Below are 23,757 nucleotides of genomic sequence, written 5' to 3'. Positions count from 1 at the left end.
GATCTTCCACGATATGTCGTTGCAGTGGGTTAACAGCTCTGCTGGTCTTCGCTCCCAAAAGCTTCTTCCTCCTCCTTCGTCCTCACCGTCTGCGATCTCCTCGTCCTTCTTCCTTCAACTCCGAGAGGATCGGAAGAAGGCGCGTCGGTTCACGCTGCTCCATGGCGATGGAAGGCACCGCCGTGGCAGCAATGGATCCGGCGGAGGTCTCGATGAAGCTCCTCTTCGTCGAGATGGGCGTCGGCTACGACCAGCACGGGTAAATTCATCTTATACGTTTCTACTTTCGCTTCCCCTTTTGCACGCAGATCGATTTATGGGCCTTTGATTTTCGCAGGCAAGATATTACCGCCGCTGCGATGCGCGCTTGCCGCGACGCCATCTCTTCCAATTCCATCCCGGCTTTTCGAAGGGGTGAGTTGCTTCTTCCTTTCTTTGATTAGGGCCCTGTATAGAGGGGTTTTGTGGATCTTCGATTTTGATTGTGTTCTCCGTTTAATGTTAGGGTTTTGCTCACAGGGTCGATTCCGGGTGTTAATTCTGATCAGATGAAGCTTGTGATCAGGTTAGGGGTGCCTCGATCCACCCAGAATTCGCTCGATATCGAAAGGATCAAATCCATCTTCCCATAGTGAGTTCCAGTTCCCAATTCCCACTCCTTTGCAGAAAAATTCTCTTCCCCCCTTCTCAAAATTTTTTTTTCTGGAATACTGCTTTAAGATTTGAATAAAACAACAAAAATTAAACAAGGTGGACTGTTCATATCCAGCTCTGGAGCCCTCTCCATCTCATAATCTAATGCGTTAGGGCATGTTTGTGGTACACTTGTCAACAAGAACAGCTCCATATTCCTTCCTCATCCTCCATTGTAAATGAGAATTCAAACTTCCTGCGTGCTTGTATCTCCATGCCCTCCTCGCTTTCTTCTCGCGTGTTTGTCTATTTGATACTATTGAGACAAGAGATGCAAATCTCGCTGTCGTTTCTGAAAATTGTTGCATTTTTTCTCTCTCTTTGCAGTGGCGAAATTATCAAGGTGGAGGTTGTCGATGGAGGGATGATTTGCTCGAGCGGCGTCTGCCTCGAAGCGATGGGAGATAAGAACGAAGATTGCTACATTGTGAATGCTGCTGTGTACGTGGGCTACTGAAGTGAAATTAATCTTGAAGATTACGTCAAATTTGGCAATCATAATTGCCGCTCCTGAATCGATTGAGACTGGAATTGTGCTCTATTCTCTGTTTAATGTGATTTGATTTGCTGGAAGATTGGATTAGTTTATCTTTTTATGGTAATGTTGGTGTGAGTTCTGATATTATGCGCGACACAGCCTGTGCGATCTCGTGCGTACACCGCCGACATCCGTCGCTTCCGCCCACTCTTGCCGTGTCATCCGGCCATCGCTGGTCGCCGGACCGGGCCCGATCGACGTGCCACTCGCCGGCGCATCGGTTGGCATCGGATTTTTGGTCGGATTGTGGTCGGAATCTGACGAATTTGGTCGGAAACTGCCGAATGCAGCCTGCGCGACCACTAGTTGCCAAATCGCGGTCGATTTCCGATCAAATCGCGGTCGGAGACCGGTCGGGGCCGGAGGACCACCGTGATTTGGTCGGAATCTGGCGCGGCCATTGCTAGGCGTGATTCTGGCCAAATTGCGCCGGATTCCGGCCACAATCCGACCGGAATCCGACGCCGACCGACACACCAGCAAGTGGCACATCGATCGAGCTCGGTCCGGTGGCCGGACGGTGTGGCAAGGGGCTACGGCAGCGGCGGGGGTCGGCCGAAGGGGGGCCGGAGCACTGTATATTCCCAGTTTTAGACGGTCAGATGCGGCGTGCGATCGTGATGAACAGTGGATTCGGCGTCGTGCACGGGCGTGCGGGAACAAGCGTGCAGAATATCATTTTCGGTGTTGGTGTTATGGTATATATATATTTTTTTGCGCAGAATATCATTTTCGGTGTTGGTGTTATGGTATATATATATATATATATTTTTTTTTATAGGAAAAACAAAATCATTTAACATTTCGAGTGGCGTGCCAACACTCATCTCCACTGTCCAGCTTTGCTGGCCGCCTTCTCCGAAAATTTGCACACGTGGTCGTTCCCGCGTACCGTTCGGTCACGTGTAGTCATCCAACGGCTGTTATACAGAGTATTGCTGAATGTGCGATGTGTATTCTAATGACGCCTGTTTCGTGTTTTAGTGGATATTACATCGCTGAAGAAATGCCAGCTGAAAATAAAGGACATCTATTTTTCAAAAAAAAAATTAAAAGATAATTCAGTATGTTTTTTATATTAAAAATATATTTATTCCAGTATTTTTATAATAAGATAGGAATAATTGCTATATTAAATAGCTGTATAACATATTAAAATAAATTATTTTTATTTAATTTTATCAAATATATATATATATATATATGAAACTTTTAAATCAAAAAATATATATTTTATTGAATTAGTCAAAAAAATTAAATTCATTAAAATCATTTTAATAATATTAAAAACATCGAAAAATTATTTTTGCACTTTTGACAATTTAACTAATTAGAGATGTCTTTTTAATTTTTACTCATATATTTTTTATATTAAATACTTTTATTTTAATAGTTATATTCATAATTACTGTAATTTGAGATGTCTTATTTAAAATACTCAAATTTAATTAAAATCATACTAACTTAATTAAAATTTCTTCTACATTATTTAGCAGTACTTTTAATTAATTTGGATTAATTTTATTATACAATGTAGATCATAATTATTTTAAGAAAATTAAAATAAAAATATTTTCAGGATAAAAAAAGATATGGTGTTCTTTTAATATTTATTAAAATATTTTTTTATTGTAACAAAATTAGAATAAATTTGATAAGAATTTATTTATGTTTATTCAATATACATAAATTAATTAAATAAATAAATTTAAATAATTTATTAAATTACATAAATAAATTTAAACACACATATATTTTGTTAATATTTATAAATAATATTCATGAATAATATTTATAAACTATATTAATTCTTATCACCATATTAAATAAATAAATAAAATTCAAAATAAACAAATAAGTTTTACATTAATGACATTTAAATGATAATATTTAAACGAATCAAACTCAAACTTATAAAAATAAAATAAAATCAAGTTTAAATAATTATTTTAATAATTTAATTTATTTTAAATTCGACTTAATTCAATTGTCTTATCAAATAAATATTGAACATTATAAATCCGTCCTAATTTTTAGTCATACGTATTTAAACTATATTTAGGGTGTATTTTTTAAAAAAATTATCACTGCCGTTCAAATGAGATCTCAAATCGTATTAGAGGATCTAATTGAGGATTTGTGTAAAATGTTCGTCCTTTCCGTAGATATTTAGCTGAGCGGTAGGTCAGTGCCTCATCTCCCTCTCGTCTCGTTCACTTCTCGAGCTATTTCGTGATGGCGGCGGCAATATCTATCAGGACCACTTCCGTCACTCCTTCCGCCTCCCTTTCCAAAACCCTCAATCCGAGGGTCACCAGATCGCTGTGTTTCGGATCTTCCTTCTCGCCCTTCCGCGGGCATCGCCTCCTCCAAATCGGCACGAGTGAGGCGGCTGGCGGCCGAGGCTCCGCGCTCGGAGCTCAGATGGTGTCCGTTCCTTCCATCGGCAAAGCTGCTCCCTTTCTTGACTTCGAGACTTCGGTGTTCAAGAAGGAGAAGGTCACTCTTTCTGGCAACGAAGAGGTTTTCATTCCTGTCACTGTGGATTTCGTTTCTCTCTCTCTCTCTCGGATAAATTTTCTTTTTCCGGAGATGGTGCAAGGCTAATTATGGATGCTTGTTTGGATATTAGTATATCGTTCGTGGTGGAAGAGATCTATTTCATTTGTTGCCGGAAGCGTTCAAAGGGATAAAGCAAATTGGTGTAATTGGATGGGGGTCTCAGGTAATGGAAGTAGTACTGTTTTAGCGTCACGTATATTTTTCTTTTCCGTTCTTTCTCTTCCCCTCTTTGTTTTTCCCCGTTGTACCCAAAAATGAGTTTTTCACCCTTAGTGTATTGGATACTAATGCTGAAACTTTATTTTACCTATGTAAATAATAATAATAAAACTAAGCTTTTTTTCAATTTTGTCTACAGTAAGTGTTTATGCTCGATTATTTGATTTTATCTTGGCTGTATTTGGTTATTACAACACTTCCTTTTATTCTTGGACATATGTTTTCCTATTGGCTACCATTTATTTAACAAACTCTGACTGCATTAACTCTCAGCAGTATTATATGCTATACTTTTCTGAACTAAATTTAGGAAATCTGCATAGCTAATAGTGATACTCAGCAACTAATTATGTAGCAAATCATCTCATATTGATTTGCTCTTATCATTATAATTTACCATAAATCTTTACTTTGTTTTTTGAAAGAGCATTTGAGAGAAGATGCTAAATCATTGATCCTCTCTTGTTTTAGAGCTTCATTAATTGTCATGACTCTAGTCTGTTGAATTTGCTGTTCATACTTCATACATTCTTGTAAAAATATCATACTCAATGTAAAGTGTTTAGCAAGTTCCTTTTTCTTGTGATGATTTCTACCTCATGGCTCTTTTTTGTTTGCATACCTAACCTCAAATGTTTTTTTTCCCTCCGGTTTACTAGGGTCCTGCCCAAGCACAGAATTTAAGAGATTCACTTACTGTTGTGAATTCAGACATTGTGGTCAAGGTAACTTACTTTTATGTTTTATTTCTTGAAAATTCTTGTGATTTTTTGAATTGACAAACTGATTGGTCAGGATCAAGATTTCATCACCTAGATACTTGAAACTTACAAAATGTAGCTCAAGACTAGTTAACCAATTTCATTGTCTGCAATGATTCTTTTCCCCCTGGGATTAATTGTCTTTATTTAGATATCTGGAGAACTGATCAAGAATTTTCATTATTTTTTCCATAATTCTTAACTGAATCATGAGGATTTTTTATTATGGTCTAAACATCTGAGTTATTTATCTTTCCATCTTCTTCTGTATGCATGATTGTTCAATTCCTTGCTAGGATTGACAAACTTCCTGACTGATATATAACATGCCACCTATCAATTTTCTGTTTCTTGTAGATGTGTCTCTCTAAATATGTACTGCACTTACCTTCAGTCGTTATGTAAATAAATTGCTCACGAATACTTAACCTTTTCTAAAATTTTCTCTTATGATTGGGATTCTTTGGCATTTGAACATTTGCAGATTGGTCTAAGAAAAGGTTCTCGGTCTTTTGATGAAGCACGCGCTGCTGGATTCACTGAAGAAAATGGAACCTTAGGTGACATCTGGGAAACAATTTCGAGCAGTGATCTCTTATTGTTGCTGATTTCTGATGCTGCGCAGGTAAGCTGTTAACATGCAAAATATGCAGCTGAGGAATTATTTGCAGATTTGTCAAATTCTGTTTATTTTGCATTTTACATGAAAAGAAGTTATAACCATTATTTACACTATTAACAGATAGTACTGAAAACATAGAAAATAACACTGAAATTCTCAAGGAAAAGATCTATTTGTTCATTTTGATGCATTAAATTACAACGGTTAAATTTTGAGTGTATAACTGAAAGTTGATTTGTATTGTCCGTTTATTTGTTAAGGTTGATCTAATTTGTTAAATGTATAGGGTGTGGCCTGGTTCTTATGTAAAGAAGCATTAAGTATGAACTCCTTTTATTTTGCAAGTTACCAAGATCCATAGAAGTTTATAAGCTGAATCTGTGTGTTGCATTTCATGCTCTAGGCGGACAATTATGAGAAAATTTTCTCTCACATGAAACCAAACAGCATCTTGGGACTCTCCCATGGTTTTCTTCTTGGGCACCTGCAATCCCTTGGTCTTGATTTTCCTCAAAACATCAGTGTGATTGCAGTATGCCCCAAAGGAATGGGCCCGTCAGTGCGAAGACTGTATGTCCAGGGTAAAGAGATAAATGGTGCAGGGATCAATTCTAGTTTTGCTGTACACCAGGTATGTTCATGCTCTAGAAATTCGTTATAATTTAGTTTCTTTTCAAGTTTGTATGGCCTGTTAAGATCTTTAAGATTAAACATATTTCTTTGAATTTATTTTTTGATTTTAACTAATTATGCTTATTGATATGCTCTTACTTTGTTATATCAACAGGATGTTGATGGAAGAGCTACAGATGTTGCCCTGGGTTGGTCAGTTGCTTTAGGATCCCCATTTACCTTTGCTACTACATTAGAGCAGGAGTATAAGAGTGACATTTTTGGGGAGCGAGGTTAGTCTGCTCGCTTGTATGTTGCTCGTGCACTTAATACGTCACCTAATTGTGTGATCACGATGTAGGTATATTACTTGGTGCTGTGCATGGAATTGTGGAATCGTTGTTCAGAAGATACACTGAGAATGGAATGAGTGAAGAATTGGCTTACAAAAACACCGTGGAGTGTATCACAGGAGTCATATCAAAGACCATCTCGACTCAGGTCATTTTTATCATTTTCACTCGCTGTATCTAATGAACTATACTCGTTCAAATGCTATATAAATTTCAGGGTATGCTTGCTGTATACAATGCCCTATCTGAAGATGGCAAGAAGGAATTTGACGCAGGATACAGTGCATCATATTATCCTTGCATGGATATATTGTATGAATGTTACGAGGACGTTGCCTGCGGAAGTGAAATTCGCAGTGTTGTTTTAGCTGGTCGTCGATTCTATGTAAGCTTTGAACCCAAGTTTATCCTGGTCTATTTATGAAGAAAAGAACTAACCAATTAACTGAACTGGTAATACCTCCCATGCATTTGCAAATTGAAACATTTGATTGAAACTATGCCCTGTGCTTTATTTGACTGGTGCAGAAACTAGTAGGTTTTCAGCTTAATGCTTTTGTAAGTGCTTTCATTGACAGGAAAAGGAGGGTCTCCCTGCTTTCCCCATGGGCAAGATAGATCAAACAAGGATGTGGAAAGTCGGCGAGAGAGTTCGGGCTTCTCGCCCCGCCGGTGACTTGGGCCCTTTGTATCCTTTTACAGCAGGGGTGTATGTTGCATTGATGATGGCACAGGTACTTATTTTTTACATGCTCGCACGCTTGTTTCTTGAGTGTAGTTGGAAGTTGATGGCATGAAACTGTATGCAGATCGAGGTTTTGAGGAAGAAAGGCCATTCCTATTCTGAAATCATCAATGAGAGTGTCATAGAGTCTGTCGATTCGCTCAACCCCTTCATGCATGCCCGCGGGGTGTCATTCATGGTGGACAACTGCTCGACCACAGCTCGGCTGGGATCGAGGAAATGGGCTCCCCGTTTCGATTACATCCTCACCCAGCAGGCTTTCGTAGAGGTAGATAAGAACAGTCCTATCAATCAGGATCTGATCAGCAACTTCCTGTCTGATCCCGTCCATGGCGCGATTGAGGTTTGCGCCCAGCTGAGGCCGACCGTCGATATCTCAGTCCCTCCAGATGCAGATTTCGTTCGCCCGGAATTGCGGCAAAGCAGCAACTGAGAAGCAAGGCCATATCTATGAAAAGAGTTGTGAAACTTTTGTTTGAATTGATTGACATCTTAAACTTTCGCTGTTGGAGCATTCTATGAATTATCAGGTCCTAGTTCCTATCCTATGTCGTGTTTTCAGCACTGTTTCTTAAATCTAGTTCGTGTAATAATAATATTTATGTTTTAGTAATTTTGATCAAAATTATTATAATAATATTGAACTAAAGTATTTTGAGATGTGTTTTTGTTAATTTTTTAAATAATAAAAATAAGATTTACAAAACTTGATGGACTTGATTTACTATATATACAAGTTTGATATTACGTGCGATTCTCTCGTACGCGTTTGTGCACGATTCTTTCGATCCATTGTCTATTACGTGATCATGCGTAGATTTGACCGTCCAAATGTGAGAGTGTACAGTGTTTCACGCTCGATTTCCGCTGCTATTGTCATGCCATCTGGCTATCGTCAATCGTCGGTTCGGGCGCGATCGATGCACCGCTCGTTGGCACATCGATTAGCATCGGATTTCGATCGAATTGTGGTCGGAATCTGATGTAATTTGGCCGGAAACACGACCGATAGTGGGGTGCATCGATTTCCAGCCAAATCGCGGTCGGAGACCGACCGAGGAAGGATCGTCGTCGCACGCTAGTCCTTCCTCGATCGCGATTTGGTCGGAATTTGATCGCGATTTGGCCGGAAATCGGCGCACGCCACTGCTGACTACGTTTCCGGCCAAATTGCATTGGATCCCGGCCATAATCCGGTCAGAATCCGACGTTGGGCGAAGCGCTGGCGAGTGGCGCATCGATCGGGCCCGGCCCAGCGGTCGGCGGTGGCCGGATGACGCAATGAGGGCGGCGGCAATGGTGATGGATCAGCTGTGTCACGTACGAGATCACACAACGTGGATTGCGCAGAATATCAAAATTCTATATTTCCTAATGTGGGGTGTATTTATAAATTTTGAAAGTTTAATTAAAACTACTACGTATCTTCACTCGCGTTGGATCAGGGTAATTGATTCCATTTCCACTGCTATAAATAGTAGCTGCGAAACACGTTATCCGTGCTGGATCAGGAAAACGCTACTTCAGTTCCACTCCGACAGCTGCAGCTTCCTTCCCTCGCCCTCTTTCCTCATCGTCTGGTCTGCCCAACCACTGCGCCTAAGGAAGCCAACCGACGACCAACTATCGAGCAAGCGATGGTAATGGCTTGCGTCCTCCGCTATCTCTGCTGCGCTGGGCGAGTACGGTATCGTAGGATCGCTACCTCTTCCTCCAACTTTCCACTCCCGAAACCCTAATTTTTGTGCGGTTTCGTCCAAGTTCTTCTGATACCACCTTGATCTAAGGGCCGCATCCCCTTTACGTCGTTCCGTTGGGGTTCCCCTTTTGCCTCCGGTGAAAAGGAGGATTTTTTTTTTCGCTGTTTGTATCTTTCCTCTTGGTCATTTTGGTACCGGGGATTAAGTTTGGCTCGAACGGGTTAATCGGATGGAGCCTCGAGTTGGAAACAAGTTTCGTTTGGGTCGCAAGATCGGGAGCGGCTCGTTCGGGGAGATCTATTTAGGTATCTGTGAACGATTTCTGGACGAACTGTTTCGTGTTCTTTTGCTGCTACAACTCTTTGAGGGTATTTTTTTTAATTGCCCTTGTTTGCTGCAGGTACTAATATCCAAACAAACGAGGAAATCGCAATTAAACTAGTATGTACAGTCTTTTCTTATCCTTCCACTTTAAGGATCTTCTTAGTGTTTCAACTTTTTGTTTACTTCAAACTTTAGATTGAATTTCGTGATGCATTCATTCTGTTTACGGTGCTATTTAGTTAAATTCTAGATTGTTTTTTTTTAATTCACTCTGTTTACGTTTATAAGTATGTTCAGTGAAATTGTGGTTTTGAGGTATTGATTATATATATCGTTGTTATTGTTAAGGTTCTTCTGATATTCCTGGAGTCTCTTTTTTCCTGATAGATATGGAGGCCTATTCTCTTACCTCTTCATCATTACTAAGCCACTTAGTCCCAACTATTTGGGTCTTTGGTACATGGATCTTTTCTCTCAATTAAACTCTATGCAAGACTACTTATTTCCATTAATCTTCTTCATTTAACCTCACAATGCAATCAGTAATATCCTTCAAATTACATCTACTTTACTCAGGTTAATGTTCTGAAATAAAAACCACTTTCTGTTGGCCTCTGACATCAGCTATTTTGCCCTACTTTCTAAATATGGAAGGTTTGGCAAGATAAATGTTATTAGTTTTTTGGATATTACTGATTTTATCAATGACTATTCTTAGGTCACTCACCCTTGCAGGGAGCAGTGACCATTGTCTTGTAACTAAAATAAGACCATTTTGTGTTCCAAACATAGTTATTTCTGTTGCAAACAAGTAATCATGAACCAAGTCCCTTAGGCTCAATGTCTTCTATTATCTTTTCCCTTCTTTTGAGAAGTGATGAACTTACTTGTTTCTTTAGTTATCTTTAAATTTTTTATTTGGGTTTGCTTATAACCATCTGAATGCAGCAATTGCCTAGGGATCTGTATAGTTTTTTCATCGTTGTGTATTTCTATTAACAGGAGAACGTCAAGACTAAGCATCCTCAGCTTCTCTATGAATCAAAATTGTATAGGATTCTGCAGGGAGGAAGTAAGCAAACACATACCTTTCAGTTTCAAGAAGTTTTGATTGAGCTTTCATTTCTCTTGTTTCTCACTTATTTTACTTGTTTTCTTGTCAGCTGGAATCCCTAATGTGAGATGGTTTGGTGTCGAGGGTGATTATAATGTACTCGTGATGGATTTACTAGGACCAAGTCTTGAAGACTTGTTCAACTTCTGTAGCCGTAAACTCTCTTTGAAGACTGTTCTGATGCTTGCAGACCAAATGGTATACTGTTTGTGCAACTTTTCTTTCTCGATTGACACTAAACACTAGCAACAATGCTTTGAATCAGTAGGACATGCATTATTAATCCTTACAGCTACCATCATGATATCTTTTTATCATGCTGTTACCTATGATTTTGGCTTTTCACTTCTCTTTCTGTCCATATATGTGAACGTGTTATCTCAGAAGAATGCCTATTATATTCTTGCTTGCCTTCTATACGGCCAGCCATTCAATTACGAACAGAACTTGGAAGATTTGCCTTGATGCCATTTCTCCCCTACTTTGATTATTAAGGCTTATCTTAAATTAAAAAGACCATATTGTAGTATATGACCTTCTTAGATGTCTCATGTCAGATAAATCGAGTGGAATTTGTACATTCAAAGTCCTTCCTTCACAGAGATATCAAACCAGATAACTTTATTATGGGTCTCGGTAGACGAGCTAATCAGGTTTGTGATTTCTTCCTCTTATTTTCTGTTGATTTGGTTTTATTGTTTTGCTTAATGATGTTGCCTTTGCATTTCTTTATAGGTGTATATTATTGATTTTGGCCTTGCCAAGAAGTATAGGGACACTTCAACTCATCAGCATATTCCTTACAGGTTAGACAATTTAATCTATGAACAGTTTTCTTTGTTGTTGATATTGCAATAATGTTAAAATGGTCGGATTTGTCAAATTTCTATCATTCCCATGAATATTTTGTAAAGATCGGTAGCATTTCCAAGGTAAAGGTCTATCTTTGCAGTTTTGTAGTGTTTCAATTTTCATATGTAATAACCAATAAGGATAAAGACCAATTTTGTTGTTTTTTATGCAAACTTTTAGTCTGTTTATTTCGACTTTTCAGTTTTATGGTATCAGATATACCATGAGATTTTACTGCTCATCGGTAAAAAGCAATTATGGAAGTAACTAAATCTTGCATTTTTGGCACATCCTACTTATTATAAAAGTTTGAGGGTGTAGACAGCAGACACTGGTTCTATGAATTTTAATTTGCATCTACTTCAGTTGGCCCATTCTCCAGTCTCTTGAAGTATCATGACTGATACCACTATGCCTAAACTCTACATTTGTACATTTTCTCGCTTCTTTGTTATCATTTAGGTAGTTAATCTGGTTATATAATTTCATACTGGATGTTTCATATAAGCAAAAAAGAGAAGAAAAAATCTCTTTCATCACATGTGTGGTTTTAAAGTGGTTGCTTTATTTAGTTAATGCTCTGTTTTTATTGCAGAGAGAACAAAAATTTAACTGGAACGGCTAGATATGCAAGTGTAAATACACATCTTGGCATAGGTATGAGCTACAATTTCCCTGTAACCTAGTTTTGGTATATGAACTTTTTCTAAGTTGTACGTCCTGTTTTTCCTTATGATGAATTTTTTCTTCATTTAAGAACAAAGCAGGAGGGATGATTTAGAATCTCTCGGATATGTTCTAATGTACTTCTTAAGAGGAAGGTTGGTCCACTTGGTAATTTTGTACCTTGCCCATGTCTTAGATTGTTAACCTGTGTTGTCATTGTTCCTTTCTCAGCCTTCCATGGCAAGGTCTGAAAGCAGGAACCAAGAAGCAGAAGTATGAAAAGATTAGTGAAAAAAAAGTGGCCACATCAATTGAGGCAAAATCTCATCTTGATTAATTTGAAGTGTTGTGTTCCTTTTTCCATGGTTATTATGAGAAATGTGATTATACCTTTGTAGACTTTGTGCCGAGGATATCCTTCAGAGTTTGCTTCTTACTTCCATTATTGTCGTTCATTAAGATTTGAGGACAAGCCTGATTATGCATATCTTAAGAGATTGTTCCGGGACCTTTTTATCCGTGAAGGTGTATTTTCTTTCCCATCTGTCAATTTTGAGATTGGTGGTGAAACAATGACAAAGAATTGAAGATGCAGAATTTTTCTTAAGAAAGTATATTATTTTTTGTCAATAATCTTTTATACTTGTTTTCTCTGCAGGTTTTCAATTTGATTATGTATTTGATTGGACCATTTTGAAATATCAGCAATCTCAGATAGCTGGTGCCCCTCCACGTGCTATTGTTAGTCTAAATGCAGATGTTTCATAATTAGCTGGTTTTTTATAATCTTGAACAAATGGATAACCTCAGTATTATTTTTTACATTTTAGGGACCAAGTGCAGGGCTTAGCTCAGGCATGGTTCCTGTTGTGGCAAATGATAGGCAATCAGGTGAGGTCTCACATAGTTCGTTAGTTATGTTTGATTTCAATGAAGTTTTATTCAGCTTCTTGCATTGTTCCCTATTCACTCTGCTTTGTTAAATGTTCATTTGTTATTTTAACTTAGATAATACCTTCGACTTGTGTTTGTTTTTCAGAATCTATAATAATGTTGCATGAATCATACTCATTTTTTTAATGACATCCCATAACTCATACAAACATGTTGAAATCAATTTACATAATTATCATAATCCAGAGTCATAATACTTGCATGATTACAATTTAGGTGGTGAGGAAGGAAGAGCAAGTGGTTGGCTGGCTGCAGACCCTTCTCGTCATGGACGAGCATCTCCAACTGTAAATGTTGGCAATTCATCAAAACAGAAGGCCCCTGCGGCAAGTGATCTATCTGGCAGCAAAGATGCTATGGTAAGTTTATTGATTGATTTTATCTGTTATTCTTGCTAAATATCTATTGGTATCAGTCTTTGGTTGATTATGCAGTAAATTTGGAAATTTTACTCGTGTTGCTTCAATATTGCATCAAAATCTTATGAATGGTTGGCAAACCACCGGTCTGGCATGGTTGGTACACTTTCTAGGTTTCTTACCTGGACCACCTGGGTTGTAGTGATTAATGATTAATAAAAATGGTAGGTAAACCGAGCAATGAGATCATGTATTGTTACTGGTCCCTGATTGAGCTGTAACAGCAGGACCAATATGGCTCGTGTTGCTGGCATTTCAAACCATGATTCTAGGAAATCTTGTTTTAGTGCGTGAAACATTTTTCTTATTGTGTTTAAGTAGGCGGGTTAGTTACACCTGGAACCAAAATGGAAACAAGTGTTTTTGTGGTTCAACAGTGTGGAATCTCTTCTAGATCATTTAATTTGTTTTATCAGTACAACACTACCCAAGTGAACTGACCATGCCACAATCAATACCTGTAGACTGGAATTGTTAAAATGGCCGAGATAGGATTTCAACCACAAAAGATCAGAAATGCAGAATGCTTCTGCTAACTCTATATTTAGAAATTGTCTAGAATTTTATACGATCTGTTACGGTTTAGAAAATCAGGCCATGCTAGTTGGTGTGGACAAAACTTACCAGTCGACTGGCTTACGGAATAGGATTGAGACTGGAGAGATGATCCTATGATGAGGCAAGGGCAAGGTTGAGCCATTTGTGAGCAGCAATGGGATGCAAGGACAGGGCTCCTGTGACAGGAGGTAAGGCTTCTGCTATGAAAGTTAAGAGCGATGCTTTTGCGATGGGAACTCGAGAGTCACGGCATGACAAGGTGAGGATGTGGCTTTTGTGACTGGCGACAAGGGTGTCACTGTCATTGCCTGCTCCTTAGGTCCTCGTTCCTAACTGATTCCACTGGCAACAACTGTCACACCAATACAACGCCAGTAGTTTTCATTCAAACGAGGGTACTTCAAATTAAACTCGAGCTTAATACAAAGTTTTCCGATTATAGGTCTGATTGTTAGAATTCTGTGAGGGATAAGATCCATGTAGATTCCAAGTAGATGGGACTAACACAGCTCAAAGATAATAGTGTTTCAATGATCCACCATATTCAGAATTTGTTGATAAATCGCCACTCTGTATCTGCTCATCTGTGCTACATCCACCTTATCGAAGGAGGTGCAGACATAATAGCACTTCCCTGTTGGGGTATTCCTTCAGATGCTTCCAAATCAAGTAAAAGCCTCGTTAAATGCTTGAAATTTGCTGACAACTTTATGATTGAGCTTTCTAAAAGGAAAAACCAGCGTTTACCATCATATAGCTTTTGTGAGATGCATTCCTTCTGTTTTATGTACGCTCTGAATTTGAATGTATCCATAGATTTCCGGTTCCACATTAATGGGACGGTCAAGCAGTTCTTCAAGGCGGCCTGCTTTTGGCGGTCGAGAAACGGTAGGAACTGAGGCAGATCCATCTCGCATCAGAACTGCAGACGCCAGTCCAATAACCTACCACAAGGTTTCAACTGCTCAGAGAGGTTCTCCAATTGTTTCTACCTCGTCTGGAAGGAGAACATCTGCACTCAAGAACTATGAGACCACACTGAAAGGCATCGAGGGCCTGAATTTGGATAGCGAGAAGAACTAGTTCAAGTCGCCGCCAGTTCTGCTGCTACAAATGTACTGATGCTCTTCCACAGGCATCGAGTTGCCTCATGAAATGCTCCCCGATAGATAAATGAGATGACAAGGGTCACGAACCATGCAAAGAAATTTGTGTGCATTTTGTAGTGGAAATCTGCACAAGTTGAGATGAACAGCTTCTTGTGTTGCCCATGGATTATCTGTTGTATTTTATTGTTCTTTGGATTCACATTAGTATTAGCAAGGCTTAATGATGATGGTTAAGAACAGATGTTATTAGAATTCCACTGGTTTGTTTATGTGCTTCAACCTGCCACCTTATAAAATTGTGTTTGCCGTCTGGAAATGGGTTCTTTTTTTGTCTTAAAGGTTATTTGAAATGACCTAAAATGAGTTCAGTGTGATATTAGGTTTATTCAAAATCAATCGATCATAAAAAAAAGTCCAAATTAAATTGGGATAGACATTCATATAAACTGAGCACTCTTTAACCAAAGTCATTTTTAACAAATGTCTTCATGAACCTGGTAATTGTAATCGACAGGAGCAATTGCTTTCAAACAAGACAATCTGACGATGGATGCCAGAACATATGCATTCACTAAGGACTCATACACAAATGTTTTCCTTCCACTAAAGGGATTTGTTTCATTTTGATAATCATGGCTTACTTTCCTGATTCCTTTTTATGATGTATAGCTTCGACAATGGCCTCGATTTCTTCCTTGGCTCGTTCGAACACATTTGGGCCTTTAACTTCATCAATAGGAGTGTTCTCATCAATGTCATTGCTCGTGCCATGAGTCTCCCTGTGATGTGTTTTATGATTTTGCACATGTTTGTCAACTGCTTCCTCCTCTGTCACAAGTGAAAAAAAAAAACAAAACAGGTGATTTCAGTTATGTTGTTGTCAACCGTTAAAGACAAAACTTAATTGAAGAGGTTTAGACGATAAGCGCATCAAAGAAAGCATACATTCGTGAAGTGGGGGATAATAACTTCGCACCAACAAGAGCTTCAACATGGCTACACTACCCTAATCAGGAATTACTGATGCACATCAAAGCTTTTGGTACCAGACTAAGAGAAACAAATTTGTCGAGCAGCTATCTAGGCAACTGGAGAGCATTGGTAATAAGTGCACCTCAACGAATGTTTGCATCAGCTCGTGCATGCACTCAAGCACAAAAGTATCACATGAACGCAACAAACACATAACACTAACAACATAAAACTGGAATATATTCTGATATGAGCACACTAGGCCGCGAAATCTGAATTATGTAGTTGTTTCATTTGATCCTAGAAATCTTCTTGCGGAAAGTAATAGAGAATCAGATAGTCTTTGCATTCTCAGTTACAGCTAAAAATCGAATTAGTGATGTCGGAACAACTACAAAGTGCTATTTGTTTGTCATCCTACTATTGAAACTAAGGGTGAGTTTACTTGGATGGAAAGATAAGACAGGTAGGGAAAAGTGAAGGAAAAGTGGCACAAAAAATGTACACAAAGTAATGAAGCTTCATCCCCCACCAAACTCATCCCAAGTAAACTGAACCAAAAGAGAAGATAAAAGAAATACAATTTATAGTTTCCCTTTTATGCATGGAAGGAAACAAAGAGGAGGAATGAATTTAATTCTGTTCAATTCTTGTACTGAGTGTATTCTATTTCTTATATGGAAATGGAGGAAAATGAAGTTCAAGATCTATTGAATACAAACAACCACCACCAAACCTTTATCTCACTAAGTTATATCGACTATATGGATCCTCCTACACTATTAGGTTCGATCATATTCTCATCTATATTTAAATAAATTTTATTCTATTTTATCATTGCTAACCGTCTTTTTTTTTAATCTCCCTCTCCAAGATCTATTGAATATGAGTAATAACTAAGAAACAGTGAGATAATAACAATCCTATTATTTCAATTAATAATATCCATTCTGAAGTTATTTTGAATTGAAAAAACTATAATTACCATGCTTACGTTCTTGAGGCTCAAGATCTGAGCTTTTCTTGTTGTGAACAGCCTCTACGATGGCTTCAATCTCTTCCTTGGCTCGTTCAAACACATTCGGACCTCTAACTTTCTCCACCGGTGTGTTCTCATCGATGTCATTGCTCTGTCCATGTGTCTCCCAGTCATGGGTTTTCCGCCTATCCATGATCGCTTTGCTACCAAAAGCAGGTGAAAACATAACAATCAGAAAAATCTACTCTTGATTACGAATCAGTGAAATCTTCTAAGAGGAAGACAAACTCCACGAATCTAAAGTCTATACAGAAAAAAAGAGGTGATTTTGATCAGAAAAAAACTTCTAAGCGTGAAACAGGGCAGCGAATCTCGAGATCAAATGCTACAAAGTAACAAGAAACAACTAAAATCAACGTATCTAACTTGATTAAAAAGAATTGACAAAGAGAATCGCGAAACTTACCTCCTTGCGGTAGATCGAACGGAAGAGAGGAAGCCGGAAGCCCTAGAAAGGAAACTTGGCGGCTTGATTAAACGACTCCATTATGGGCCTTTAAAACGCTCTAGAAATTGGGCCTGACTTGGCCCAACTTAAGTAGTAGATTTGTTTATATAAAGTTAATAATTAATATTATGTTAGCAAAAAAAAAAGTTGTCCTAGTTTTAATATTTTAAATAATTTACTATTTTTCTAAAACGGTAAATGTTTGAAAACTTACTTAACATTAATGATATGGTCAGTGAATGTTAATAATCTCTATAAAAAAAATATGGCACATATACTATAGACATATTATATTAACAATTCTTTTTTATTAACAAACATTCATATTTATTTGAATAGTAATATTCATTATTTGTGAGTCTCATTATCCATTAATTTTATTTTTATTTTTATTTTATATTAAATAAATAAATACACTCATCTATATTAATTGCGTTCAAAGCATTGAATGTTAAGTATGCATGTTAGTATATGTGTGGATATTATAACATTGATCTACATTGATTGAAATATATTATCTACCTCTTGTATGATATATTTTATATGATTGAATAGAAATTGATATTATTTTGCAGTGTCATATTTTTAATTGAATACTTATTAACATTCAAAGCATTAGTTTAAATACTCTCTAATCAGAGTACATTTTTTTTATCATACATTAATAAAAAATAAATGAATATATTAAATTATCGAAAGATTAAATAAGAAGGTAAAATTAATTATAAATTCATGTAATTGGATTACTATTGATAAATATAGGAGAAATATTTCATTTTAAAAAGCAGATTTTTAAAAGAAAATTACCGAGAAGTTTCCTTTCTTTGCCCATATTTATTGCCGCCGCCTCCTCGGTTGCTTCATCACCCTCTCGGCCTCTTCCTGCTTCCACTCGCCCTCCCATCGCCGGCCACATGGTGGTGCGGAAGCGGCCGCGGCAGACCATGCCGCGAACCACCAGCATGGCCGAGTTCGCCCCTTCCGACGCCGCCGCACAGCTCCACCCCTCCGATCATCTCCTCCGGCAGCAGCCCATCCACCGTCGTGATGCGGATCCGGAAGAAGGGCAGAGGAGGAACACGGGGGGCGCTTTGGCGACAGCTACGGCGCCCTTCTTAACGGCATGCGGCCTCTGCAGGCGCCGCCTCGGCCCCGGCCGGGACACGTTCATGTACAGGTATTTCGATCCCGCGCGTGGGTCGCCCCCAAAATTCGATTTCTGTTCTTTAGCCGTCTAGTCCTTTATGCAGAAGAAATGTGGAGATCGGGTGATGCTATGATATCTCCTACTCCTTCAGTTTCTAGTGAAAGTTCTTGATTGAACTTATGGAACTCATTAACTGGAAATGATCCTTTGATCTCATTTGTTTGAGAGACAGAACTAAGACGAGATCTTAATCTTCTATGTTTTCTTCATGGAAGACTGTGCTCGTGTTTAGTTCCTCAGTTACTCCTCTATTGGTCAGTGCTTGTTATGCTTGAATCTATAGTAGCCTTCGCTGACAACTCTATTTTTCTCAAAAAAATTGTTTTTCTTTGATCTGTATCACAAACCCCTGAACTTTGAATCTGTTTGTTTCCTTAGATGATGCTATATGACATTGCTTATGATTTCACTTCATGCTATATGATATATTGATGTTCTCCTAGTTATTTTCCTTACCAAATGAGCAGATCTTTTATATCATTTTAATCTTTTATAAAGATCCTAGTCGATCAAAATAGCATCTCAATGAAATTAAGCCCATATAACATCCCATTTTCATGTCGAGCAACTGGATGAAGCTTTGTTGTAGTTATTTGGTTCTTTCTTTGATCTGATATATCCATGTGTTTATTTGGAAGGGGTGACATTGCATTCTGCAGCCTAGAGTGCCGGCAACAGCATATAAATCAGGATGAAAAGAAGGAGAAATGCTCCCTACCTTGCATGAAGGACACTCCTCAGGCTCCTAGTAGTTCTGGCGATTCTGACAACTGTGGAACCGCTGCTGCCGCTTAAATTTCGATCGACTGTTACGGTTACACACTGTAAGTTGTAAGCCAAAGTAAATAGATGTAGTTGTTGGCTGGTTCTATTATGCTTTCAGGCATCAACTAGGTTGTTTTAACAATAAGTCAACCACTATGATGCATTATTGCTAAGATTGTGCTATGTTGGAAGAACATATCCTATCAATATGATGCTGAAATCACTAGTGTCTACCATTTTATTTTTGGCCCTTTTCCAGGTGTCCTCTACTTGGAGTTCTTAACAAACAATGAAAAAAAGCTTACAGTTCCAACCATTGGACATGATATGATGCACAACAATACTAAGTAATGTACCTCTACTAATTTCACCAGGGAAAAAACCAGATGGAAGAATCTATGTCATGAGAGTTGAACTGATAGATAAGAAAAAGAAATCGAAACAAGACACTGGTAGCAACTGAACTGGAAATAGCTCTTCCATAACACTCATAGCACTAGGATCCAGATTTATGGTTACTTCATGAAACAGTTTTCACCAGAGTTAAATTTTGTAGTCAACAGAGTTACCATTAAAAAAATAATATATTATTTCTAGAGTAGTTATAACTGGACCAGATGAATCAATTAGGGTTGAAGATGTAGGGAAAGCACAAAAATCTAGCTGACATGGTTAAAATGATTTAAGAGAGAGTGCTACTATTTGAATACAGATTGAGTGGGAGGTCGATCCATATAGTGATTAATGCACTTTATGATTCATATAGGGATAAGATCCATGTAGCAACTAACACAGCTCGACGATGACAACGATGATGGCGATGAGTTTTGATTTTCATTTGCTATGCTTATGGTTGGCACTTACATCCCATCCCTATCATGCCAACCGTAGTTTGAATGACAGAATCTTTTGAGATCCAAGAATGTTGATTGAGAGAAGCCTAACTTCTGAACTCTCACCTCTCACAGTAAATCAAACTGCAAGTTAAATCTTATTCCTGGAAACAAATTTCTGCAACTGTTTGAGTCTCCAAAGCCAGTGAACTGGTGGAAGCATATTCCTTGTGAGGTTTTAGTTATTTGAGGTTGTGCAATGAAACTTTATCACTTGAAAAGCTTACTCCACTAGTTAAGCATCCTTAGCACAAGAAACAGGGAAGAGTATCAAAAGGCTTTTATGTTACTTTAACAAACACTAATCACTTTTCTGTGTGCATGCGTCTCACTACTTTTCCTTAGTTCCAACCTTAATCGGATACCTTGACAACAACAGTGAAGCACTATATTATTTTGAGCATTCAAAAGCTTTCACTAGATTCTAGTCTTTCCATTAGTTTATTTCTGTCCCAATTATACATGCACAAATGGTCAATTGCCCCATAATTATTCGTGTAGTTTAGTCTGCCATCATCCTTTTTGTAATGGCAAGTAGTTATTGTTTATTGTTTCATGCCGAGCATGATTTGTTTTGAAAAAGGGAGCAAAGTTAAACAAGTGGCGATGAAGTAAGCAAGTGGTTTGTGATAGGCTTGGAGGAATATTTGCCATCGAGAATAATCTGGATGATGACTAAGCTTATGGTTGTTTTTGCATCACTTTGACACATTCATGTTTCTTTAATAATCACTTTTTTTTGTCTTGGATGCCTCACTACTTTTGAACAATTCATATTTGATTGGTAAAGCTTGACTATAACAATGGAACAACTTCACTATTTTCTTTTGTTGCCTCCAACTTTCACTAGAATCCAGTAGTTCCATTATTTTATTCCATTGTCTAAACTTTGATCATATTATTGTCTACACTACAGTTGCCCAAATAATTGAAGCGTTGCAGTAAATAGAGGTTGGTTCCTTTTTCTCCATTGTTATTCCTTTTTAGAAACAAGTTGCAAATATTTGAGAGGTAAAATGAGATTTTCTCTGATAAGGATAGCTAATTCTATTGTATTGTAGTATCCCTACAAGGTGGAAGATGAAAGGAGATTGTTCGTAGACACTTTCATGTTACAACCCTAATGACAAACTTTTTGTTCCTGTGTATGCTCTTCGGCACTTTGTCTGAGTTCCAATTATATTGGAAAAACTTGTTCATTACAGAACAGCATCACAATTATTTTAAACCTTAAAAAAGTTGCTTTCACTAGATTCAAGGCCTTGCATTATTTTGTGTAGCAAGTCATGGAAAAGTATTAGTTCATTAATGTATCTGTTTCAAATGAACAATTGCCCTACAATTATTGGAACACAATTTTTGTTTTTTCAATGTGGGTATTTCATCCCTTGATTTATATTATTTTTCTGAAAGAGGTGATAACTAAATGTAATATGAACTTCAATTTTAATAATTCATGTTTACCATTTCAGTTTTATAGCATATTGTTGTCAATTTAACATACCGTATAATATTACATAGTGTTTTTAAAATTTTAAAATGGATTAACTTATTCATATATAAATCATTATAATAAAAAAGTTAGGATTTTAAATTAACAATATCAAATATAATATTTTGAGAAAAATATGAAAGGATATGTGCTTGCTAATGGTATTTGTTGCCCTCCTTCATTAATTAACTGTTATATGATATCATATCACATCTTAGTTTTTTTTATAACTTTTGGAGATCAAATAAGCTTGTTGGAAAAATTATAATTTTATTTTTGTAACAAATAATGGGAGAACAAAATTTATATTTCTTTTAGAACATAACATAAAATATGGAAATTCATTAAATAAAAAATTATATATATATATATAGATAGATCAGTAAATGAGCAAATGGCGGAAATAAGGCCACCCTCTCACCCTACATGATCAACTTAATTAGTTACATACATGCTCAATCTTTGTTATTTATCTTATTCATTTGTTAAAATTCTTATTAAAATCCAATTATTGCCAACCTCAATTAGCTATAGTATTATTATTTTCTTTTTTATTGTTTTATGAATAATATAAAACTTAGATTTTAAAAGACATTTCAAATTTATTTGTTTAGCTTGCAATTAAATACCAAATGGACATAAACACTCTTATGAGACTGAGTATCAAAATTATTTACGAACATCCTCTACCTTTAAAGTTCGATTACCTTGGAACTTTTGAATTGGGTAGTGGACCTCATATTCCTGAAGTGAAAATCCACTGGTTGACAACATTCTTCGCGAGCACATAACGTGAGGCCCAATGTGTAATCCAGTACGCCAAAAAGGACCCCTACCTGAGTATGGCTCACTTCGTTTGGAAACCGTAATTTGAGGTTATTTACATAGTTTTCATAGGTTTGGTGATTAAAACAGCTGAATTTAAAAAACAACTGTGCATTTTATTTTTCTGAATTACCTTCCTCGCCCATTGCTGTGTCCAGGCATAGCGGCGGATCTTGTTTGCCTGCTTCATCTTTCGACTGATGGAGGCAGGAGGCAGGAGGCAGGGTGCTCGGCGACAGGAGACAGTCCGAACGCCTAACAGAAGCATATTGGTTACTTTTCTTTCATTTGGCAATAATCCCAGCATAGTAACAGACAAGAATTAAGATTGGGAATGATTGTAGCAGCAATGAACAAGCAGTAAAACATGGTGATTGCAGAAGTACTGTCTTTTGACATCATGTATGAGATCTAAATGTTCTTTGTTGCCAGGGGATATGGTGTGATATTGGACACCTTCTTTCAAGAACACCTACTATGTTAGAACATTAGATCTATCAAAGCAACTTAAAATGTTTCAGACACAAGTTGGTAGGTATCATGTTTCAGGATAGTTACATTTTTGTTACTCAACTGAGAAGATAATGGACCCCATTTGTTTATAATGTTTCTAATTGTCTATGAACTATTCAAACAGACTGAAATGTATACATAACAAGAGAGAATATATCCAAAGGCTTCTAGTATTTTGAGGGGGAATGTTTAGATATATAAAAGCTAGGCATCAGTCAAACTCTATACTACCATGTGAGGGAGAATATTCATATATATAGTTTAGTCTCAAATCATTGGTCTAGATTTTAAGTAAAAGGTATTATATGGATCCTATACACAGGTGTAATAATTTACTTTTCTAACGAGAATATTATTTGAATACTTTCTAGTCCACAAAAGTAAATTGCGTCAATCAAATAGTCATTACAGGAGTGGAATATATAGACTCGTGATTAACTGTGAGCTAGAAGTACTAATGTCTGGCTGAAGACACCAGATCAATAACACTGTAACACTGGCCCCCCACCAGCATAGACATTTTGTCTAGCTTGTAATATGGACTTGACTCACAGAAGTAAAAAAGATGGATTTGAAATAAAAATAATGAAAAAAAGAATAATACTCGCACGCAAGCAAGACTGAGCATGCATCCAAGGATCCCATATGCCTATGATCAACAATGGTCCAGAAATAATTTATAAAGCATGTGGATCGTTAAGTTAGGAAGCAAGTAACGGTTCAAATGAGCAATGCTTGTATTTGTGTGAGGCACCAATCGTTGATGCGAGCAGAGGTAAATATGTGTTCACGTGCACATAAA

The 23,757-nt window shown here is 37.3% G+C and overlaps 5 protein-coding genes across 9 annotated transcripts; 4 read left to right on the top strand and 1 right to left on the bottom strand.

The window, feature by feature from the left end:
• The first annotated feature begins 13 nt into the window (after positions 1-13).
• Positions 14-1,273, top strand: LOC141828291 (uncharacterized). Its single transcript, XM_074715691.1, is given in 5 exon segments — positions 14-75; positions 77-259; positions 338-414; positions 520-631; positions 1,021-1,273. Coding segments are annotated over 5 exon segments (564 nt in total). The 3' UTR covers positions 1,151-1,273.
• A 2,152-nt stretch (positions 1,274-3,425) lies between these two features.
• On the top strand, positions 3,426-7,718 carry LOC141826388 (ketol-acid reductoisomerase, chloroplastic-like). Its single transcript, XM_074713632.1, has 10 exons — positions 3,426-3,754; positions 3,864-3,956; positions 4,672-4,737; positions 5,258-5,398; positions 5,799-6,026; positions 6,183-6,300; positions 6,369-6,508; positions 6,578-6,745; positions 6,939-7,094; positions 7,170-7,718. Exons 1-10 carry the CDS (start codon positions 3,467-3,469, stop codon positions 7,536-7,538), a joined length of 1,767 nt encoding a protein of 588 aa, XP_074569733.1. The 5' UTR covers positions 3,426-3,466; the 3' UTR covers positions 7,539-7,718.
• Positions 7,719-8,621: 903 nt separating this feature from the next.
• Positions 8,622-15,080, top strand: LOC141826389 (casein kinase 1-like protein 2). The gene is made up of 14 exons (XM_074713634.1): positions 8,622-9,110; positions 9,206-9,246; positions 10,132-10,201; positions 10,293-10,441; positions 10,801-10,896; positions 10,979-11,049; positions 11,691-11,752; positions 11,853-11,916; positions 11,993-12,077; positions 12,160-12,286; positions 12,420-12,502; positions 12,592-12,652; positions 12,932-13,074; positions 14,509-15,080. Exons 1-14 carry the CDS (start codon positions 9,035-9,037, stop codon positions 14,773-14,775), a joined length of 1,395 nt encoding a protein of 464 aa, XP_074569735.1. The 5' UTR covers positions 8,622-9,034; the 3' UTR covers positions 14,776-15,080.
• Positions 15,081-15,231: 151 nt separating this feature from the next.
• LOC141826390 (uncharacterized) lies at positions 15,232-17,267 on the bottom strand. 4 transcript variants are annotated; one of them, XM_074713635.1, is made up of 3 exons: positions 17,219-17,267; positions 16,759-16,955; positions 15,232-15,629 (listed from the first exon to the last, which is right to left on the bottom strand). In XM_074713635.1, exons 2-3 carry the CDS (start codon positions 16,943-16,945, stop codon positions 15,439-15,441), a joined length of 378 nt encoding a protein of 125 aa, XP_074569736.1. In that variant the 5' UTR covers positions 16,946-16,955; positions 17,219-17,267; the 3' UTR covers positions 15,232-15,438. The 4 variants fall into 4 exon arrangements, with proteins under 4 accessions (XP_074569736.1, XP_074569739.1, XP_074569738.1 ...); XM_074713638.1 differs by having other exon boundaries at positions 16,768-16,955; XM_074713637.1 differs by having other exon boundaries at positions 16,759-16,950.
• Positions 17,268-18,139: 872 nt separating this feature from the next.
• Positions 18,140-21,378, top strand: LOC141827867 (FCS-Like Zinc finger 5-like). 2 transcript variants are annotated; one of them, XR_012601719.1, is made up of 4 exons: positions 18,140-18,437; positions 19,106-19,291; positions 21,042-21,076; positions 21,187-21,378. XR_012601719.1 is itself a non-coding variant. In XM_074715202.1 (2 exons), exons 1-2 carry the CDS (start codon positions 18,175-18,177, stop codon positions 19,260-19,262), a joined length of 420 nt encoding a protein of 139 aa, XP_074571303.1. In that variant the 5' UTR covers positions 18,140-18,174; the 3' UTR covers positions 19,263-19,473. The 2 variants fall into 2 exon arrangements, 1 of the variants encoding a protein (XP_074571303.1); XM_074715202.1 differs by lacking the exons at positions 21,042-21,076; positions 21,187-21,378 and having other exon boundaries at positions 19,106-19,473.
• The last annotated feature ends 2,379 nt before the right edge of the window (positions 21,379-23,757 follow it).

Source organism: Curcuma longa, chromosome 4 (assembly GCF_044706935.1).
Source record: "Curcuma longa cultivar G26 ecotype Majalengka, Jawa Barat chromosome 4, ITB_CL_G26_1.1, whole genome shotgun sequence".
Taxonomy (NCBI): Eukaryota; Viridiplantae; Streptophyta; class Magnoliopsida; order Zingiberales; family Zingiberaceae; genus Curcuma; species Curcuma longa.
The sequence above is the reverse complement of the archived record's forward strand: the minus strand, read 5'-3'. Positions and strand labels throughout refer to the sequence as shown.

Excerpts from the sequence above, each read along its gene's own strand:
- LOC141826388 (XM_074713632.1), top strand. The coding sequence starts at position 3,467 with ATGGCGGCGGCAATATCTATCAGGACCACTTCCGTCACTCCTTCCGCC. Across the intron at positions 6,027-6,182 it reads CTAGTTTTGCTGTACACCAG|GATGTTGATGGAAGAGCTAC; the intron begins GTATGTTCATGC and ends TTATATCAACAG. Across the intron at positions 6,746-6,938 it reads TAGCTGGTCGTCGATTCTAT|GAAAAGGAGGGTCTCCCTGC; the intron begins GTAAGCTTTGAA and ends TTTCATTGACAG.
- LOC141826389 (XM_074713634.1), top strand. The coding sequence starts at position 9,035 with ATGGAGCCTCGAGTTGGAAACAAGTTTCGTTTGGGTCGCAAGATCGGG. Across the intron at positions 10,442-10,800 it reads TGATGCTTGCAGACCAAATG|ATAAATCGAGTGGAATTTGT; the intron begins GTATACTGTTTG and ends GTCTCATGTCAG. Across the intron at positions 10,897-10,978 it reads TCGGTAGACGAGCTAATCAG|GTGTATATTATTGATTTTGG; the intron begins GTTTGTGATTTC and ends ATTTCTTTATAG.
- LOC141826390 (XM_074713635.1), bottom strand. The coding sequence starts at position 16,945 with ATGGATAGGCGGAAAACCCATGACTGGGAGACACATGGACAGAGCAAT. Across the intron at positions 15,630-16,758 it reads GCCTCAAGAACGTAAGCATG|AGGAGGAAGCAGTTGACAAA; the intron begins GTAATTATAGTT and ends CACTTGTGACAG.
- LOC141827867 (XM_074715202.1), top strand. The coding sequence starts at position 18,175 with ATGGTGGTGCGGAAGCGGCCGCGGCAGACCATGCCGCGAACCACCAGC. Across the intron at positions 18,438-19,105 it reads CGGGACACGTTCATGTACAG|GGGTGACATTGCATTCTGCA; the intron begins GTATTTCGATCC and ends TTTATTTGGAAG.